The 15,562-nt window shown below is 39.0% G+C and overlaps 1 protein-coding gene across 2 annotated transcripts; it reads left to right on the top strand.

Annotated features, from left to right (window-relative positions):
- Positions 1–80: 80 nt before the first annotated feature.
- On the top strand, positions 81–15,404 carry ankrd10 (ankyrin repeat domain 10). 2 transcript variants are annotated; one of them, XM_011489946.3, is made up of 7 exons: positions 81–437; positions 1,773–1,925; positions 3,054–3,145; positions 10,048–10,203; positions 11,844–12,109; positions 12,819–12,926; positions 14,891–15,404. In XM_011489946.3, the coding sequence occupies exons 1-7, from the start codon at positions 240–242 to the stop codon at positions 15,088–15,090; spliced, it is 1,173 nt and encodes a 390-aa protein (XP_011488248.1). In that variant the 5' UTR covers positions 81–239; the 3' UTR covers positions 15,091–15,404. The 2 variants fall into 2 exon arrangements, with proteins under 2 accessions (XP_011488248.1, XP_004082029.1); XM_004081981.4 differs by lacking the exon at positions 10,048–10,203 and having other exon boundaries at positions 83–437.
- The last annotated feature ends 158 nt before the right edge of the window (positions 15,405–15,562 follow it).

Below are 15,562 nucleotides of genomic sequence, written 5' to 3'. Positions count from 1 at the left end.
CACTCTAGTGTGTGTACGTCTATGTTGCTTTCTACGAGTCCTCCGGAGCGTCTTCTGCGTCTGCGCACCGTGCTTTGTGTTGTCAGGCAGAAAAACCTCAGTATTCAGGGTGGCGCGTGTCCTGCTAGACGGCTTCATCGTCTGCGGATATAATTTAGATCATAGCAGCACATTTTCCTGTCTTGAATTAGTCGGTTAGCATTGTAAACTTTTTTTTTTCTCTTCCTGTTTTCGCTATAATGTCTGTGGGAGTAGAGTCTGGATTTTCAAGCGAGGAGGTCCTAAACAGCCGTTTCCCCCTCCATCGAGCCTGCAGGGATGGAGACGTCGGTGCCTTGTGCTCTCTCCTTCAGCGCACCTCGAACCCGGCTGACCTCGCCGCTGAGGACACGTTCTACGGCTGGACGCCGATACACTGGGCTGCTCACTTCGGGAAGGTACTAGTTGACCGTTAAGCGGCTTAAGCTAGCAGGTTTGGCTCGCCGAGTATCCCGGTCAAGTCCCGAATGAGCGTCAACGGTCTCCGACGGACGTGAGCTTCGTCTCGGCCATTTCCTGGTGTCTGCCTTTTATGTCTCGCGCTTGAGACTTTAAAAAGCAACCTTTGAACAATGAGCCGTTAATTTTTTTCTACCCTAATTGTTTCCCTTCTCCTCTTTATGTGGCTTTAGGCAGGTTGCGCGGTTAGCTAATAGATAAGCTTTCGTTGAGCGGGAACAGTTTTTACTGGTCACATTTCACTGAATGACCCGTCGATCATAAAATGTTTCTGTTACGACAAACCCGAGCTAACGGTGCTGCTAAAGATCGGCGTTTAATTCAATTATGCGGAAAGATTTAGGCGATTTTCTTACACAGAACGATGAAAACATTAAAATAAACTATTTTTTGTCAAGTTTGGCAGCAGTAAAACTAAGGAAAATGTCGTAAAAAATAAATGCAGGTTGTGAGATTTAAAAAGTTTTTTTTTTCTTTCACAAAACTGCTTCACATTTGCAAACATAAATGTACACGATTAACTGAACATTATTTGTAAAAGGTTACTCTTTACAACATTTAAAGATTTTAAGATCCAATGTAAATCTGTTATTTTTAACATTCTTGTGGTATTTTCCTCATGGAGGAAATATGTAAAGAAAATTAAGCTTAAAATTGCATTTCTGAGTATTTTTTTTAAATATAAATCGTGATGAATAAAGGGCAGATGTTTGAAAAAGCTTGTAGAAGTGATGTAGGTGCTACAATTGGCAGGTCACAAGCTTCCTGCTCCCCCCACAAAATGAGAAGCTCCAATATGGCTGTTTGTGTTGTTTTGTTTGTTAGGTTTGGGGTTTGAGTGGCTGTAAGCTAAGGGGGAGGCCATGTAAACAGAAGGATGTCGGGAAGCGGGGGCGGCCTTACCATAACTCAGACATGGATTTCTATATGAACTCATGCTGCTCTGGATAAATTGTTTTAGAAAATGGCAGTTTAAAAATAATTTGGCTAAAAACGGCATAATCATAAATAATCAACTGCTGGGAATGATGTTTATAAAAAGGTCTAAAGATGATTGAAGTGGGACTTTGAAGGAAAAAAATGTCATAAGATGTATTTAATGATTTGGGGTGCTTCCAGGAAACCTTGTTTTTACAAAAACAGAACATCCAGAAACGTTTTGTTTGTTTACTTTGTCCGTTTGTGTACATATCCACCTTAAATTCTCCAGTAAATCTTATCAAAATGCTGTCTGGTCTGCTCGTGAAAGGATGTTTGTCTCCATGTGTTCACAGCTGGAGTGCGTGATGCGTCTGGTCCAGGTGGGCTGTAGCGTGAACTCTATGACCTCCAAGTTTGCACAGACGCCTACTCACATTGCTGCTTTTGGCGGCCACCCTGAGTGTTTGCTGTGGCTACTGCAAGCTGGTGCAGACATTAATAGACAGGTATGAAACACGGCTGCTGCACTGTTTGTGAATGAGAGAGTGGAGCGTGTGTGGCTGAGCTCAGACACATCCATCAAAGGAGATCTTTCTTTTTCCGGATCTTGGCTCTGGTGAGCCTGATTCCTCCACTTGACCTACATTCACTTTGTGTGCGCTCTCTTATCACATTTTCTGCTGAGTGAGTTTATCTTGAATGGTTCTCCATTTCCCTCGCGGCAGATTTTCACGCACAGACTCGGGCACTGGATTTATGTTTTATGCCCGGCTGCACTGAAGAAGGAAGATGGGATTAGTGGGTCACAATGACATAACATATTGTTGTCATCCTAAAGCACGTTGCCTGGGTTAACTCTTGAATTTTCGGACTGTATCTGCGCCTGGGAAATTTGAGGTTCTGAAGTCCCTCTTTAAAAAATAAAAAAAAAAACAAAGATTTTGCATGGTTAGAAGAGCCTCTGGCCTCCCACAGTGCAAGGTGATTGTTGCTTTCAAGTATTGATTGGGGGGAGGGGGGGGGGGGGGTTGCAATATTTATGCTATTGGTTTTTGGTAAGAATCCAGACCAAACTTCTAAACACCACAGAGATCATCAAAAGTGTGTTTGTTGGAGTTGTGTGAAATCATACATGAACCTTTGAATGTAGAAAAACCTCGCAGTTCAACAAGCGACATTCAGGCCAGCATCGTGCGTCACACCTATGTTGAGCAGAGCGGCTTATTTGGCTGCAAAAATATGTTCTGGACTTTTCAGGATGAGTTCAGGCAGGATTTATCCACACGTGCTGCAGGAAAATGCACGCTTGTAACCGCTGCCATAGAGCTGGGATTGATTATTAGCTGAGTGTACATTCGGCTGACAGCAAAAAGCCTTTTCTCTCTTTTCCTCTCCGTGTGCTCTTGTCAAATGCAGTCATGTCTGTCTGTGTGTGTGTGTGTGTGTGGGTGTGTGTGTGCGTGTGTCTGTGCGTGGAGGGGGGCGGGGAGTCTGGGTGAAAAGTTCAGACTCTGTCCCGGCCTGTTTTGTCTACTTGGAAGGAGGAAACTCAGGGGAAATATTTGCTGGTGAAATTTTTTTCCCAGAGCTTCAGGCATGTTTTGGCTCATGGCAGTGTTCTGATCTTCACTCAGGACTATGTGGGCGAGACGCCCATCCACAAGGCTGCTCGAGCGGGCAGCCTGGAGTGCATCAACGCTCTCTTGATTCAGGGAGCGAAAGCTGAGTAAGTCCTGCCATCGGATCTGTGGCCTCATTTCTTTCCTCTTTACTGTCCAACATTTTCTGTTGCACCTTTGCAAGGGATCACCACCAATTTCCCCAAAAATAGTCACCATGACGACCTATTACAGGTTCTGCTATTTAACTGTGCAGGTCTGATCAAACGAACTTCAGTTAGTGATACAAGTTGATCAAATTCAAACTCACGTCGACTTTTTCAAGCAAACAAACTTGTACTTTTTTCTGATTTATAGGCTTTAACAGCTCCTAAACATCATTCCTTATGTCCGACATTTTTTAGTCCAAAATGTTAGTATGTTCTTTAAAAAAAACCTCTAAAATTAAGAATAATCCATTTAAATAACTAATTCAGTTAGCGTGTGTTTGTGCAAAACAGGACGTTTACGTGCAGAAAAGCAGCAGAATGGCAGAAAACTAAAAGATGAACTCTACAGAAAAATCTTTCCAGGAAAGTAAAATCTGATGATGAGGAGAAAAGGTTTTGGTCCAACCATCAACAGAGTGCCTCTACAATAATCCAGACTTACTGATGAATCACAAGAATAACCAAAATGGTTTACTCCCAAAATGTAAAACAATGGTTTGTTTCTTGAACCATAAACACTAAATGAATGCCGTTCCGTTAAAAGAATATGATAGACTCGGACCATTGCTTTGTGATTACTCCCTTAGTGACATTTACAATCGCGTTATTCCTGTTTATATCCCTCAGAATGTAATGAGATCTGGGGTTTCCTTCTCCTATGTGAGGTTGGAAAGCTCCTGTTGTGGTTCCTCTGGAGCTGCAGAGGCTGAATTACTGTTAAATTATTATTATTTATTTTTAAATAAACCTCTACTTTCAACACTAACAATCCCATTGGTGGTGCTCCTTTGAAAATGTGACATTTTTAGTCCTTAAAATTGTTGTTTATCATTGCAACAATTGTCATTAAGTTGACCTCTGTGTGTAATGTCAGCGGCTGTCTCATCTTTGCACAGCAAAAATATAGAAATGCAAAAACAAAGTCCAATTTTTATTTACCACATAAAGACAAATTGTTAACATTTGCAAACTGACAGCTGTTTTATTTCAACCTTTTTCTTTTTACCGTTGATCTTAAAGAATCAGTCCAAATATTACACAAACACGAGGACAACTTAATGTAACGGTTGATCAAATGTTTCTTACCCAGTAGGCCATTCTGCATGATCTTTATAAAGAGACTGTGTTTTTTTCCTTCAACGTTTGTTTTAGTTAGAGCCGGACCAGATGACCAAATGCACACCGTTGTCTCTGAAAAGCAGTTTAAATGGGCTTAAGGCTGAGCAGGCGCCTGTTGCATGGAATGAAACTGCACCGATCTTAACGCTTTTGGTAGAAACGACGCGCTGTGAAATCCCATTTCGGTGTCTGTCGGTGTGTTCACACGCTGGCCAAAACCCAGTTTAGAAACCTGTTGGGTGAAGGAAACCACACCTTTACAGGAACGGCGGCTTTTATTCCCTTTATAAAACAGTTCATGTTTGACGTTCTTAAAATTAGACCTAGATTCTGTCAATTGTTAACTAGAGTTTGTAGATTAACTAAAAACACATTGTGATAAGTAACTGAGTTTTTTTTTTTTTTTTTGTAGCTCTGGTGGTTTATTTCAACTGTTCCTAAATCCGTCCGAAGTCCCTCAGATACAATCTGATCGATCAAATCAAAAATAAGAATCTGAAAGCTTCTTTTTCAAAACTCTTTTTGCTAATTTATTCATTTTTATCAAGTCACTCTTTATCTATAAAGAACTTTTTATGCAGCAGTAGTACAAAGTGCTTTACTGGATTAAAACTATTAAAAAATGAAATGATCTGTGTATTTTATCATTTATAAAAAGTAATACAAAATAGAAATAGAAACCTTTAACTGGCAGTTTCATTTTTTGCAACAAACCTCGTGACTTTTTTTCTTTGTTCAGGTATTACAGACGAAAAACTTCAAGCTACCAGGGGGGTTATGAGAAAATAGAGAACGGCTCTATTCATCTATAAAAAATCCAGTTTATGGTATTTAAAAAAAAAAAAAAAAACTGGAATAATTTCTGTAAAGCAATTGGGAATTTAAAGGCTGACAAGCACGGAAGATAATGTTGTGCTTCCCATTTGGAAGCAAGTTTGTAAACTACTAGAAACTTAGATCTATTTTTTTCTTTTTCATTAAATGTGTGTGTGATTTAATATGGGGGGAGGGGGGCATAAAAAACATATATTGGATGAATTTTGAACGGAATATGTTTGCTTTTGAATTAAATACAAGACCAAATTAAAGCTGCTTAACACAAATGTTCGGTAAAACATTTTTTTTCCACGCATAAACCCTCTGGATGCTTCGACAAAATAAATGTATTCCTTTAAACATTTATTTTCTGGACTTTTGTGTGCGTTTGGTCATCGGCCTTCAAGTATTGTATGTTTATGATTAAAGTTGACACATTGTTTTCCCCCTTGCAGATCAGTTATTTAGTTTGTTATTTCTAAAGTCTGTTTTTCATTTTGATTGTTTTACTTTATGATTCAGAAACATTGTGGGACACAACTGGGAGGGAAACAAAAGCACACAAGGTGGGAATGAGGCTCATGACAAGTCTATCAAAAATGTCCTAGTTTTTAATAATAGACACTAAATATATAAAAGATAAATATTTTAAATTGGTAGATTAAATTCGTCCCAAAAAAAATCAGTTTACTAAACCATGCATGTAAAGTTACTGTTTTGAACTAAATGGTGAGAATAATAATAATACATTTAATTTAGAAAGAAATGTGATTTACATTTTGAAAAAAAAAAATCTCAAAACACTACATTATAAAGCAGCAATAAAAAGAATTGGCAACAAAATATTTAAAGAGGTTTTTTAAATTAAGTATTAAAAGAAATTATAAATTAGCAACATTCAAGTTTTCCATTGGAGACTTGATGGATTCAATAAGCTGATTATGTAAAGAAATAACCCCACCAACATATTTTTTATTGTTACCAAACAATAAAGATTAAGTTTAGGATATCAGTCAAATGTTTAACTCTAAAAAAATAAAAAGAAAACCTGTTGAAATGATTATCCCTCTCAAAGACCTGGTTCCTAGGGGTGTAAGGATTAGTGGATTAACCCCACCAGATCCATCTGGTTGTTCATCCATTAAATACCATTAAAAAAATCGTTTCAAAATGAAATGAATCAATCTATGACTGATAATGGAAAATACCATTTGGATTGGGGCATGGTATGTCATTTTACTATAACGTCAAAATGTTCAAGTGCATCACAGCAGACGAGACGTTTGATGCAGCAAAAGCCGATCAGTCCAATGGATGGGAACACTGCAGTGTGCTAGAATGTTCTAAAAATGTTCCCTTTGGATTATTATGATGTGGAAAAACAACAGTGGGTTGAACTAAAACGTGAATGGATTTGACATCCATTCACGTTTACTTGTTTGTTTGGACACACATTTAATTTACACTTAAGAAACCTGTAGAACGTCCTCTTCACTGTTCAGTACCAGGTATTTATCGCTGAGTCACAGTGGTTGAAGTTATGGATACAGATGTCCTGCATCCATTTTAAGACAACAAAATCACATCAACTACAAATATGAATCAAAATCGCTGTAAAAGGGATCATTACACCCCTATTAGTTCCTTTAAATTCACTTATTTAAGAGGTCTTGGCTCATTCTACTCCGACAATAATCTGTTCTAAACATTTGATCTGAGAGGTTCCCAAGCATTACCTGCTCTGAGTTCTGTCAAGGGTTTCATGATCTGACTCTGGTCTAGGTTCTAGGTTAGTAAAAGGTATATTTTAGATCTTTTGTTGTAACCGTTTCAACAAGGATCCGGTGCAAAACGTAGCAGAACAACCCCTGACATTACCCCGCCACAGCTGTGCTCCACTGCTGGGTTTCATCAGACCAAAGGGTCATTTTGGAAATGCTGCTCAGTTTTTGGCTCAACTTTTTGAGCATTAAAAGTGATTCATCTTACAGCTGTTTCTACGAAACATCTTATAATAACCCGAAACACTGCCTTTGGTTGTAAAATGAGCCGCTCTCCTTTGTCTGGATGTAGGATGACAGGTCAAAGACCTTTTAAATAAACAAGATCTATAGGAGGGTTAATTATTTTGACCTTCTAAACAATTATGCAGAAAAAAAAAACTCATAACCAAATATTAGCTTTAACTTTTAAAAATGTTTAAAAGTTTGGCTCATTAGTATTAGAAACAAAAGAAACGTTCCAATCAAAGCCTCCAGAATGAGGGTTTCATTTCATAGTGAGTGCAGTTTTGCTGTTTTCTGTGTAGAATCAACTTGTTCAGGTAAATTTTCCAGCATCCTCTCGGTCCGCAGTTTAATTTAAGCTTCTTAATCTGTGCAGAGGAGAAAAATCACAGATAAATCCACTAGTAGTGGAGAATAGTTTGTCATTTTTATTCCTCAGGAAGCGCTACAAATGAATACAAATAAACTCTAAATGATGAGCTTTTTGAGAAAAAAGTGTCTTTATTCATTCTTTAGGGGCTGTAACCACGCAGCTTGGTAACAAAGTTTTCCCTTTTATAACATAGTCAAAAGAAGTCATCTAGTTGTAAAGTCCCTAAATGATGCTGCTACTGCAAACTTTTTCCTAAAACTCATCTCCACTTCACTGAAACAACAGCCTCAAACGCCGCTCTTCTGCTGGTTCCTCTTTGCTGCTCTTTTCATCTCCTTTCCTTGGACTTCTCTTCACCTCAGATGATCTCCTGATCTTCATCGTCTGTCAAAGTCTTCCAGTTGTTGCCTTGGGTGGAAGTAAACCAGCTCGTCTGAGTTGAGAGGAATCTTTGCACCTTCAGCTTGTTTTTCTCTTTGCGCTCGCTTCTGGAAAGCTTCGCACACCTGGATGATCCCAAGAACTTTACTCTCCCTCCCGGGACTCTTGTGTGATTCGGTTGGATGATCGGTTACGGCTAAACAATTGACTCCAATCTGGATTAATTTGACGCCACACGGTTCAAGAGTTTTGTTCCACCTTGGAGTTGGTTTAAAACTCCATTAATCTTTTGTCGGCTTCTCAACGTTTGGTTCCTTCAGTGTCAATTCTTCTTTTATTCTTTGGAATTGCATTGTAAACACACCCGTGTTAATTCTTAACATTTCCCCATTTAATATAATCAATTTAAGTTGGTTTATAAAAAAAAATATGGGTTACTGTTCAAAATAAAAATACTACATGTAATAAAAAGACACTTTTCTAGTTTATTATCTGCAAAAAGAGTTAAAAGTAGTTATTTAAAGTAAACATTAACCTATAAAATGAGGAAAGCGGCAGCAAACCGTGGTTTGTCATGAGCCTCCGAGTGTTAGGTGGTTCAGCATGAAGCTAAGCTGCAGGCAGGACAGTGAGACAGGCTGCCAGTGAGGACAGGCCTGCAAACATCCAGAGATCAGCCGAGTCAGACGGGTTAGATCTGCAAAGCACCATCACTGACTCTTCACTGCTAACACCATCCCGTTGCTATGGTTATTCACTGTCATTTCACTGTTCTCAGATATTTTCCTTTATACTCAGAAATGTTTTTTTGTGTGTCACATTATTAACCCTATACGATATTCTAGCCTGTTTTGACATCTAATCTTTGTCACCTTTTCCTTTATGAAAGTGACAACAAGTTTGCAAACAAGTTTGCTCTACTGTTAACAGAAACAGAACCGTACATCTTAATGTTTTTCAGCAATTCAATTGGAAATGACTTGGTTTTTTCAAGTAATCCTAGAAAGGGGGAGCATAGACACTGCTGAGTCTGCCCCGTTCCCTGGGATAGCCGCACTGTTGTGGCATTGAGTGTTCTCACTATCGCTTCCTATCTACACACTGGCAAACTGTTGAGGTATTTCTTGCGGTGATTGGTTTTAATGCTAGGTTTTTTTTATGAATCAAACCTAAAGTTTTAGACCTGCATGCTTTGCTTATTATCCATGATTGTTCCTGTATTTAGCATTCTGTTTTGATTTCTTTTGTTATTTTTATGATTTGTGTTTTTGAACTAACCTTAGGAGTCCTTTTATATGGACAGGTTTAATCACGTGAGTCCCATGTCAACATGTAGCATGACGATAAGCTGCCTCTGGAGGGTTAGACTATAGTTAGAGAAGATAATTATTGTGTGCTTAGGACTGAAAAGCAAAGCATACCAGGCATTTACAAAGAATTAACGCTTCCTTTTTCAATTCCCACCCAAACCTGCATCATTGGTACCTAAACTGACTCAATTTAGTTATTGATTAGGCGATGTCGGGTCTCACTGAAGTGATATATTTTTTTTTTTTTAGGGAAATATTAAGTTTGTTGTTTTATCTTTAAAGCACTTTAAATGTAGAAATGGTGCTTTGCAAATTAATCCGCTTTTCCTTTATAGAAGAGTAATGAAAAAACAGATTTGGGGGCAAAAGCTTCACAGCTGAAGGTGAAGGAATGGAAAAAAATACATATTTAAGATTTTTAGTTTCCTTTGAAGCATCTTTGATGAAAAGATGCCGATTCTGTGCAAACTTTAGTTCAGATTTCTAGTTCTCCAAAAATCTGTACTTATGCAGGAAACCAAGGATTTATTTCCTCCTAGTTAAGAAATTAAATATTTATTCATTTAAAAAAATGACCTTTGTCATTGCTAAAGTTTGATCATTTTTTCTGCTATATTGGCATGTTTGATAAACTAGATGGTAGAAAAGTATTGAAATGATTGTCAGGTTTTAAAATAAATCCAAACTGGTGAAATGATGTGAGGATGCATTTACTTCAACTACTACTAAATCATTTTCTTAGTTGGATTATATCCAACCATTCTTCTTTTTGATTCGTTGTTTCTGTCACTAAAGGATGGAGGTGAAAGACCTACTACAGTTGCAGCTTTCTATCCCTTTGTGTGAGACCAGCACATCTGCCCGCACAGCATTTTTGCTTCTTGTAAAAAAAAAGACGAGAACTCCTGTTGGAAGCGTTAATTTTGAAGGGGACAGGAAATATGCAACAATGTGTGTATTCCTTTTGTTTTTAAATCATCAGTTCTTTATCAAATGTTTGTTTCATTGCACTAGCTCTTGAGATGTTTTGGTTTTTGCACAGCTGCTTAGATGAAACTGAGCCAAAGTGAGAGGTGTGTAGACACATGAATGGACAGACATCAGCGGTGTTGTTCTGACTGCGTCTCATGGTGTGAACGTCAACATCACCTGGCTGTTAAATTCACAGGAAATCCAGGAAGAGTTGCTGAATTTCTGAACTCGTGAGGTTTGGTTTCAATAAAGTGAAGCATATTAGTATTTGTAGAAGTAAAGTCTGATCTGCAGATTTCGTTTTCTGCTTTTTCCTTCTGTTTTTATTAAAAAAAATAAAATTAAAAAAAACCTTTTGGTTGAATGCGGGCCTCTGGTCCCACATCCCCAACAAAGACGTATGCCTGAACCCCATTTGGCTGCGTAATGAGTGACAATTAGTCTCAAAACAAGCACGCCATTGTGCAAACGGAAGATTTGCGTAGTTTTCTAGCATTATGTAATCCAGAGCTGATGAGCAGCAAATGAATGGATTCTGAGCGTTTACTCTCAGGGCATCAGATGAGGGCTTTCTGTCCGGTAATTGGACTCTGTTTGACAGCCAGGTGACATTGCTTTCACTCTGCAGAGACACAAACACACATTGTTGGAAAATTGGCAGAAATGTAAAACAGAAAGTCAAATAACGACACGGCACTGTTTGCTCATTCATTGTTTTGATCAGAAAACTGTTTCTTTTTGCTGCAGCTGGATTTGATTAACACAACTGTACTTGGCTCACGGATTCTCTACGTTCTCTTCATGATCTTACTTGAAAAGACGTCGCTTTTCTTTGGTTCATGACATCTCCACATGGCTGCAGAGCTTGAAGATCCAAAGTCGAACCTTTGAATCATTCTTCCTTTTATAATCCGTATCTGGACTTTGATTCAGCAAACCTGCTCCAGTATGGAAGCTCAACTCTCACTGATGCTTGGTTCTCCAGAACCCCTGGATTTGTCGGGCCTGCACATCTCATCTGCCTTTCTTCACTTTTAAACCAGCTCTGTTCAGCAAACATTCCTGGAAGCAAGTCTCCGTTCTCGTTTGGAGCTTGGACTGATGACGTCGGATCCTTGAGCAGTCGGCCTGATAAAGAAGAGGAGACATCTCTCTCATCAGCACAATGTGACCGGATGTCGCATATTGTCTCATCAACAAAGTTGAGCTCTGCAGTCCCATCTTCTTGGGACAACCGTCGTCTTTGTGGACACTTTCTTGGATTTCATCGGACAGTCAAGCTGCTTATTTCCAATTGTCTTAAGCAAATCCTTCTGCAGCAGAAAACGTTTCTATAAATTTTCAAATTGTAGAAAAATCAAAGATGCAGTTGATCCTAAAGAGATCAGTCGTCATCGCTTTTGAAGATGACGATGAGGATGTCAAAGAGTTAGAGCAGTCCAGGCTGTTCCTATTCTGCAGTGACTGTTTGTGTGCAGATATTTGCTTCATGCATCTGTGTGTGAGTGTGTGTGTGTGTGAGCGCGTGTGGGAGGGAGTGCCTGTGCTTGTCTTTTGTTTTTTGTGTGTCGGTCAGACGTACATTGGATGTTGGTAACGCTCGTCTTTCCGTTGTGCAGCATGAGGAATGCCAGTGGGCTGGCAGCTGCAGACCTGGCCCACGCCCAGGGATTCCAGGAGTGCGCTCAAATTCTCGCCCAAGCCCAGAACCTCCAACAAAACATGGCTCGGTCCCAAAACGGAGCCTTTCTAGAGCTCATGAGCCACAATGGGGTCCAGAACCGCCCCACCATCCAGGGACGCAGCTTCTTGAATGGCGTACCAAACAGAAAGAGGTCTTTTGATGGGATTGAGGTGAACCCGGGGAAAAAGGCGAGGTCAAATGGTAGGTCAGCTTTGAACCACAGAATGCACATTCAAGTGAAATCACTCAAAACCCATCAGTTTCCTCAAAGCAAACTTTTAAAAGCAGCAATAATGGCACCTGTTTTTAACGATTTAAAGACCCACTTCTGAGAAAATCGTGTTTTAACATGTTCTATTGGCATTTTATTCTGATGATGGAGGACATATATTTAGGAAATTAAAATAAAAACTGCACTTCTGAGTATTAATTCAAATCGTTTTGAATCAGGAGCAGACAAAAAAAATGCAGTTTGAAAGAATGCAGTCGGATTCTGATAAATCCACATGCAACCATGAACGTCTGTGTTTTCCTCATCCAATCTGGCATCCAAACCTACGGCTGGACAGCTCCAATACTGCTGTTCCACCGGTAATGTTAGGTTGAGGCGTGAGGGGTTATACGCTACTAGGAGAGCGTGGAAGCAAATGGGTGATGGGAAGTGGGGGCAGACTTACTCCCCACCAACAAGTTGGAGGTGAATTTCAAATGAACTGCCGCTCTGCAGAAATTATGTCCTTGAAAAAGACTTTTTTTTTTTTTTGGCCATAAAAAAGCATAATCATCATTAAAAGACCACAGGGAAAATAAATCAATCTTTAAAAACAGCAATGTCACCTGTAAAAATATCTTTTGGTTTATCATTCCAGAGTAGTTTTTCCAGATGATTAACTTCTGCTTTGGCTTTCAGGGACGTCCCTGCCGTCCGCATTTCTGAACGGGAACGGGCCACTAGGGGGCACTGGAGAGGCCCAAATGGAGAGCATGAGCGTGGAGATGACGGCAGCTGTAACCTCAGGTGGGCCGGGAGGCTTTGCATTTGGGCTGAATGGGTTTGCACCCCCGCCGGGGCTCATGGAACCGTGGGAAGACCAGGGGAGGTCCAGCCCCCCCGCTAAAGAGCTGGAGGTCATCACTGTGGCGTCAATGCAGACCCCCTGTCGCTGCACTAACTCGTATGCGTACCTGTAGTCCACCTGCAGACTCTTTCCATTTGTATCATCTGACCTTATTTGGATGAATACTTACAAAGGAGTGCTTATTTTATTTTGGTTTTGTGGTGAGCTGCATTTACACGGTGTAGCCGTTTGTGTGTAAATGGTGTATTTTATATTTTTCTAAGTAGCTGATTCGTGGACGGTTAAGAAAAACCTGATTTCTTTATTAATTGATACATAAAAAAACAAGACATTTAATGCAAACTTCAGTTTAACCCAGTAACTGTCACATACTGTGTTTACAATAAAAATTATTTTGTTTTGCACAATTTCCTGTAAAATGTGGTTTATTTTGGACAAAATGACGCGCCACATTGTCAATTTAAAAGAAAAGGTGTGCAGGTCGTGTGGAAATGTTTATGCTGTGGGAATGTATGAACTGGACTCACAGGTTTGACTGAGTCAGGTTGTTCTGAACAATAGCTAAATATTTTGTTTTTCAGTTATTGATTTTGATCTATTTAGCAATTTCAGAATCAGACTTTTATTTATTTTTTCATAAATAAGGTTTTTTGTTCCAGAAACTGCAGATAAAAGACGGTTCTGGAAACGCCGAGCTGTCTGAAAGGCAGGTTTGCTTTTGGACCAGCCTGACGGTTTTTCTCAGTTTCAGTAAAAATGTTTCATTCACTTCATGTTTGACCTTCAGTGTTGCTTGTAAAGATCAGTTCCGTGTTCATTCATGCCAGTTTTACTCTGATGGAAGGCAGGAGCTCTTCAAAAAGGTAGAAACCTCTACAAACTAATGATTAAAAGCTTAACTTTTGGTTGTTTCACGTATAAAAAAAGACAAAAAAAAATTTGCATCATTTCTGCTCCTCAGTGTGCTGTGAGCAGATCTGTGACTTAAAAACAACTGATTTCAAAATTTAGAACAGATTTAAACCGTTTTAAGCTTAAATCTTAATACAAAAACCAGTAAACTCATGTTTTATGGTGTTAAACCCTAAACGGATGCCAGATGAATTCCTGCAGAATCCTTCTCATGCGAATGGAGCTTGTAAATGCAATAACACTCATGCAGAGTTTTCTGGGCTGAACTGTCTGTTCCCCTTTTTGTTTTAGAGCAGATTTATTTACTGTGTGTGTAAAGCGAACAAGGGTTGTATATTAGTTTATAAAGAGCCTTAAATCCTGACCCGGAAACATAAATGATTTTTGTTAATTGTATTGTTTAAATACTAAATGAAAAGTAGAAATAATACTCTGTTGCAGATTTACGTCTTTTTCACTTTTTTTTTAATGATTTCATCAGTTTATAAGTCTGGTTCTTTAGTAATAAACAGTGTTAATTTCAGAGCAGGTTGAACTTTGTTCTTGACTGTATTGAATCATTTAATTTAAAAAACTTTTTTGATGCTTTTCTTTTTGCCTTGTTTAAATTATTCCTGTACTTTCTTTTATAATGCTAAATTTTGGGTTTGTGTTTCTTTTTTAGTTGGGGGAAAAAAAACTTAAGTGGAAAGATATAAATCGCAACTGTTGGGTGAAAAAGTGACCTATTTAAATCAAGGTCCTATTTCAAAACTAGCAGGATTGAGTAATGAAGTTTTTGCAACGTATTGATCCATTCCTGTGTGCAGTGACACGGCTTATGGAGGTTTCTTTAATTGAGGCCACCTCTGAATGTTGGTGGCTTTTTTTTTATTTTTATAAAAAGTTGTGCAAAACAAAACGTGCATTGTGTTGTGCGTTGTTGGTGCAGATGCGCGGTTGAAACCAAACCTGACCTACAAGCTCGTTTGACTGTTTGCTCTGTTTACAGTGAATGGTGAGAGACTCTGTGAGGATTTTTCCTCTAATGACCCAGCAGCCCCAATGCTCCTCGGCCAGCACATCCGCAGTGACTCGCCCCAGATGTGTGGCACTGCAGGAAGCCAGGTGGAGCACCAGAGGTCGGTGAACGCAGAGCAGCTGTATGATCATACCCTCTTCAACACCATGCTTCTCTACCACGGATCCTAATCTACAAAAGGCTGTAGACTGAATTGAGTTTGAGCATTCCTCCGCCTTAAATCCATCAAGTGTTTCAGTTGTGCAATGATGTTTGTTATACCTAAAAAGGGCAATTGTTGTTTATGGGTCTCGATTTTGTATTGAAGTGTTTTGTTTGAGGGAAAAGTGTATGTATGACGCTTAGAAACATTTGTGTTTCAAATACTCTACAACAAAAGATTGTCTGATGAAGCACTGCCAATGCTATTTTTTGTTTGTTTCATGACCTTAACTCTACGTCAAGATTCATCTTTGTAAGTTAATTAAAAGATTTTCCAAGCATATGTATGGATTTCTTTTCTTCCAAATATATGCAGAAAACACACTTCACTGCACAGATTTTCGGGGATTTTTCTCCTCTCCTGTAGCCACATTTTTAGATAACGCTGTAATAAAGATGTATTTTGATTAATCCAAATTTATGGAAAGCTGCTCCAAGTTT

The sequence above is a fragment of the Oryzias latipes genome, chromosome 21 (assembly GCF_002234675.1).
Source record: "Oryzias latipes chromosome 21, ASM223467v1".
NCBI lineage: Eukaryota > Metazoa > Chordata > Actinopteri > Beloniformes > Adrianichthyidae > Oryzias > Oryzias latipes.
Note: the sequence above shows the minus strand (reverse complement) of the source record. Positions and strands in the feature narration are given on the sequence as shown.